General features: G+C 43.3%; 1 protein-coding gene across 1 annotated transcript; it reads left to right on the top strand.

Moving 5' to 3' along the window:
* Nucleotides 1-629: 629 nt before the first annotated feature.
* On the top strand, nucleotides 630-4,748 carry pus3 (pseudouridylate synthase 3). Its single transcript, XM_080834202.1, has 6 exons — nucleotides 630-1,267; nucleotides 1,540-1,817; nucleotides 2,320-2,503; nucleotides 3,096-3,205; nucleotides 3,719-3,891; nucleotides 4,264-4,748. Exons 1-6 carry the CDS (start codon nucleotides 848-850, stop codon nucleotides 4,512-4,514), a joined length of 1,416 nt encoding a protein of 471 aa, XP_080690328.1. The 5' UTR covers nucleotides 630-847; the 3' UTR covers nucleotides 4,515-4,748.
* The last annotated feature ends 530 nt before the right edge of the window (nucleotides 4,749-5,278 follow it).

Here is a 5,278-nt window from a genome sequence, read left to right as displayed (position 1 = left end):
ACTACAATTCCTACATAAAACAGCATGACATGAACTGTTTTCTAAAATGTGTAAACACAAATGGAATTTCTTAGAGCAATGACATTAACTATGACAACAATAAATTCACAATGACAGTACATTTCATAACATAAAGTACTTGTTTTAAGGAATTAATTTCACCCCAATATCAAGGATGCGCAATTTATTGTTTTCTCAGCCACACAATTTGAATTTGTTATTGTTGGCCAATTCTTCGCATTTTATCAGCTACCTTTCAACTCTCAGTCTCAGGCAAGTGGAATGACTCATGTCTGTTCAAACGCCTTTCTCTTGTAGATACATTTGTGGATTTGTCCTTTCACATGATTTTGAAAGAAGCAAACGACTTTTTTTCCGAACAGCACTAGTAGGCTCTAGTAGCTCATACAGTACAATTCATTTTTCGCCCTTGTATAATTTAAAACAAATAAAACAGTTTTGACTCTTATTTTGAAAACAATTACGAATGGCGGCCATATTGTCAGTTGCGTTATTGTCGTTGGCTGCACGCTGCTCCACCGGCGTGGCCGTGAATTGTCAAAGTTTTGGTATCTCCAGAGAATTTCTAGCTCTGGTATCTCCTACCGTGGAGAGCGTGGAAAGCGTGGAAAGCGTGTTTAGAATGAATGTGGTCGAACAATCCAAATGTGGACTTTGATGCGAAAAATTATGTGTCCTGTAATTTTATTTATGGGGACAGCAACGGCGGTGTAGGTAGGAGGTAGCCACAAAGCTAGCTAATGTTATCGAAGTTACTGTGAACGGTAGTCGCTGCCTTATACAACATATCCAAATAGTTAATACTGTTGTCGCTCGGATAAACACCATGTCGGAGGACTTGGTGACTCGAATTAAGGAGCTGGAAAGCGAGGTGGAGCAATTGAAAACTGAGTTGAGAAAAAGGGACAAGGCTGATCAAGCCGGCACAGAGAGGAATGCAGGCAGCAATCCTAGCGTTACAGTCGACATAGAGGGTCAGGAGGATGGAGGGGGTGCCAGGAAAGGCAAGAAACGAGGTAAGGAACGGCCGTTTGACTTCTCTGTCCACCCACGTCGGCATGTCGCTTTGAGGCTTGCTTATTTGGGTTGGGAGTACAAAGGCTTTGCCGTGCAAGAAAACACAGACAACACAGTAGAGGCCAGACTGTTCGAAGCATTACTGAAGACCAAACTCATCCAGGACAGACAGAGCTCCAGCTACCACCGCTGTGGCCGGACAGATAAAGGAGTCAGCGCATTCTCACAGGTACGTTACTCAACTGCTCCCTGGAGCTCTGTGAGTTTTGCCTTTTGTTCTGGCAAGTGCAACTGGCAACAAACAATGACAGGTGCTCATGACGTCTCGAGTTAAACGGCCCGTTTACAGATTTGTCCAACTTTGCCAGTTGTATCAACTTAATATGCCCGCTTGGTCTAGTAAGTTCATATTGTTGGTTAAGTTTACATAGGCTATTACTATTGAATTGAATTACATATTAGTATTGCAGCAATATTCATTTTAACTGTCCTTCCCTGCAGGTTATATCCATTGACCTGCGCTCAAACCAGTTCAGTGGAGGTCTAGGAGTAATTGTGCCTACTGCTGATGGAGCCAGTGTGAAGATCAAGCCTAATTCTGAGGAACTGCCATATGTAAAGATGCTTAATCGTGTCCTACCCCAGGACATCAGGGTCCGTGACTGGTCACCAGCCGAAACTGGGTTCAGTGCCCGCTTCGACTGCCAGTCCAGAACGTACCGGTACTACTTCCCCCTAGGTTCCCTGGACGTGAGTCTCATGGCTGAAGCTGCGAAACGGTTGGTGTGGGTGGAATTTGGGAAAAAACTGAACACATGAGATGTTCATTTGTATTTCAAGATCAAAGCAGACAGGCACTGTGCTTGTAGTTTGGGTATATAGATTGATTTAGTGGAATAATTAATACTTTTCCTAACTTGTTTATTTCTATATCCGTTACTTTAATAGTTATAGTTAAACAATGACTAAAACACGTTTTCACTAATTCCATTAAGTCTAATAACTGTAGATTAGATGCAGTTACTAGTAGAGCGCATAATATGTAGCAATTTGTGAACATCAGAAGTTTCATGGGTTTTTCCTTTGTATTGTCAATGAGTTTCCACAAAAGCCATCTTGCCCCCTCGTTTGATCAGTCAGACGACAAGGTAGAGAGATGGAAACCTTCATGTTGTATCAGAACTGAATGCAAATTGATCTGATATTCTGTTTAAAGAATGTCCATGGCCGTCTGTCCTAAATACTATTTATATGTACGACATCCCCTGGTCCCCATCACAGGTACGAGGGCACCCATGACTTCAGAAACTTGTGCAAGATGGATGTTGGCAATGGAGTTCTGCAGTTCCAGAGGACGATCCTGTCCGCGTCTGTGCACCCTGTCCAGCCTAGTCAAGCCGCCTCAGCGGACCCCTACGATCTCTACGTGTTTGAGGTCAAAGGGCTGGCTTTCCTCTACCACCAGGTGGGTGTTGGGTCTCGTTTTATTAAAATTTAAATATGTCGTTCCCGATTGCGGCGAAAGAGTTTTGATATTGATGAAATGAATGAAACACATCTCTCGTACCAGTGCTCCTAAAACAACATTGCTGAATGGTTGTAACAGTTTATTTCTCATTCTGTTAATTTCCCAAAGTCAGGCTTTGCTCAGTAACTCAATAACATGAGCATATACGACACTTGTGGTAGACTTGTCTGATCTCTCAAGCAGCCCGGAGTATTAAAGGTGCCGTCCACAATTCTAATCCAATATAGTTTTTGTAAAATTCAGCTAATTGCTCCGCATGGTCCTCTAGCTGTCCGTTTAGTGTGTACACTCAAAAAACAGTGGCATTAGTACGCAGTGGCGTTAGTATGCTGTATCTGTTTTTTTTTTGTTTTTTTTTACAGAGCCAGAGTGGCTCACACAGCCATTAACAGTTCCAGCCAATCAGCACATTGCCTCAGGAGCATGGAAGGGAGGGGTTAAGTTTCATTGGCTGATGAGCTCCTATGCCAGTAACCTCTCACTGGAACCGTGGACTTCTCCTTTAACCCATTAGCTGTTCTACCCACAGGTGCGGTGCATGATGGCTGTGCTGCTGCTGATTGGGCAGAAGCTAGAAGCTCCCGTCATCATCGATCAGCTGTTGGAGGTTGAGAAGAATCCGAGAAAGCCCCAGTACAGGTGACCATCACACGTCACCTGGTTGTAGGGTGAAAGTGAATGTGAATAACTGTCATCAATACATGTTGTATGTGAGCTGTATATACTAATGTGCTCAGAATCAACACATAAGGGACTATTTTGCCATGCCATGGGTTCAGGTCATTCTGAAGTGTATGGCACTATTGTACTGTCTTCCATCTTTTTTTAAATTGCTTTGCAACACCCTCAACCGTCGAAGAACCATAAATGAAAACTAGTCCGTCGAGGCAACTGTGTGACCACGGAGTAAACCTTAAGGGGTTGTTTTGGGGGCAGACGCAGAAGCCATGCTATGGGTTCAGGGTTATGGTGGGGTCAGGTCATTCTGAAGTGTATGGCACTGCTGTTCTATCAGCACCAGAAAAGCTTTCCAGGCACAGGGTGAATAGAGATGAGAGTATGTAAATCTGTTTTCGAAAATAAAATTATGAACGTTGAAAAGGCACATAATAGGTCCTCTTTAAGACGTGCATGTGTTTGTTTGTTCGCTAGCATGGCAGTGGATTACCCTCTGGTTCTCTATGCATGCCACTTTGATGGCCTGAGCTGGAGGAGGGAGGCCGAGGAGGTCGGCCTTGCCCTGAACACGCTGCAGCAGCACTGGACACAGGCCGTAATCAAGACCCAGGTCCTGCGTGGCATGATCCAGGGCCTACAGAGCTCAGGTGGGTGCTGCTAGCAAACACTATTGATGCAATCTCAGTGTAATCTACAGTTTTGGGCAACTTTTACATTTTGTTGTGTTAGTCAAAGGCTGACTATAGTGACTCTTTTTTTAATGATCAGTGGAGTCGAGTAATGTATGAATGTATGCATTACACATCAAATGGAAATGTACAATGGCGTGTGATTGAACAATCACACTAATAATGCAGGTTCCTAATATGAAAAGTCATCGGAAGGTTGTCCTTTTTCCTCAGGTGGATATATAATATTTAATGTGTGTGTGTGTGTGTGTGTGTGTGTGTGTGTGTGTGTGTATAAAATCATAAGCATATCCAGTTGAAACATAATCTGATGCTTGTCGTTTACCTTAGGTGAGGCATCCTTGCCTCTGCAGTGCTGGCTCATGGAGGGGACCAGGCAGCGCAACTACCGCCCCCTGCTGGAGCGGCCTTGCTGTGAGAGCCTGGAGGCCAGGATCGAGCACTACGTGAAGAGAGGGAGGCTGGAGCGAGAGGAGGGGGAGAACGGAGAGGAGGCTCTGCACAGGGGGAAGAGGTCAAAACACTCCCACAATCCCTCCTCTCAGACTGTAGCTTCAGGAGCTACACAACCTGCCCAGTGAACAGAAGAAAAGCCAGACTGTTTGTGAACACATATATAGTCATAAAGAAGACCATCTTGAGTTTTTTTTATTTTATTTCATTTTGTAAAATTACACTTGTTATTCATTTGTTTTAACCCTGGGTGTCTTTCCCACATTCAATACAATTTGATATACTCTATGTAGATGTCGAGCTGGAAAGACTATTCTTTTTTTGTGCAATACTGTTAATAGAACAATGCACCATACCGAATATACCGTGCCAAATGAACCTGAAAGGCAGATGTTAATTATAAAAGCCTTTAATTAAACCGTTGAGCCTGTGGCGTTAATAATGTTTGCTTTTTGGTTTAATATTTCTCTCCAAAGCCACACCGAGGCAGAATCGACACATAAAGCCCAATTTATGGTTGTCCGTTTACGGAGATGTTTACCTTGTGGGTAGTAGTATGCCAACATTAGATAGCTGGCTCAGACACCTTGCAAATCCCCTCAGATGTATTTTTCAGTTACAATAATGGGTTTTTTACATTGCACAATATCTATTTCTATGTAACTTAAAAAAAAGAAATCGAAGCATAAAAAAGGCAAACAAACAACTGTTTTGTACAAATACGAACATCTACATGAACATGGTCTGCCATCTTTTTTTTTGGTTATTGCTTTGCAACACCCACAACCGTCGGAGAACCATAAATGAAAACAAGTCCGTCGAGGCAACTGTGTGACCACGGAGTAACGGAGGCGTAGAAGTATATTTCGGCCTTAAGGCGCTGTTTTGGGGG

The sequence above is a fragment of the Sprattus sprattus genome (assembly GCF_963457725.1).
Source record: "Sprattus sprattus genome assembly, chromosome: 3".
Lineage (NCBI taxonomy): Eukaryota > Metazoa > Chordata > Actinopteri > Clupeiformes > Clupeidae > Sprattus > Sprattus sprattus.
This window is presented reverse-complemented; position numbering and strand designations above follow the sequence as displayed.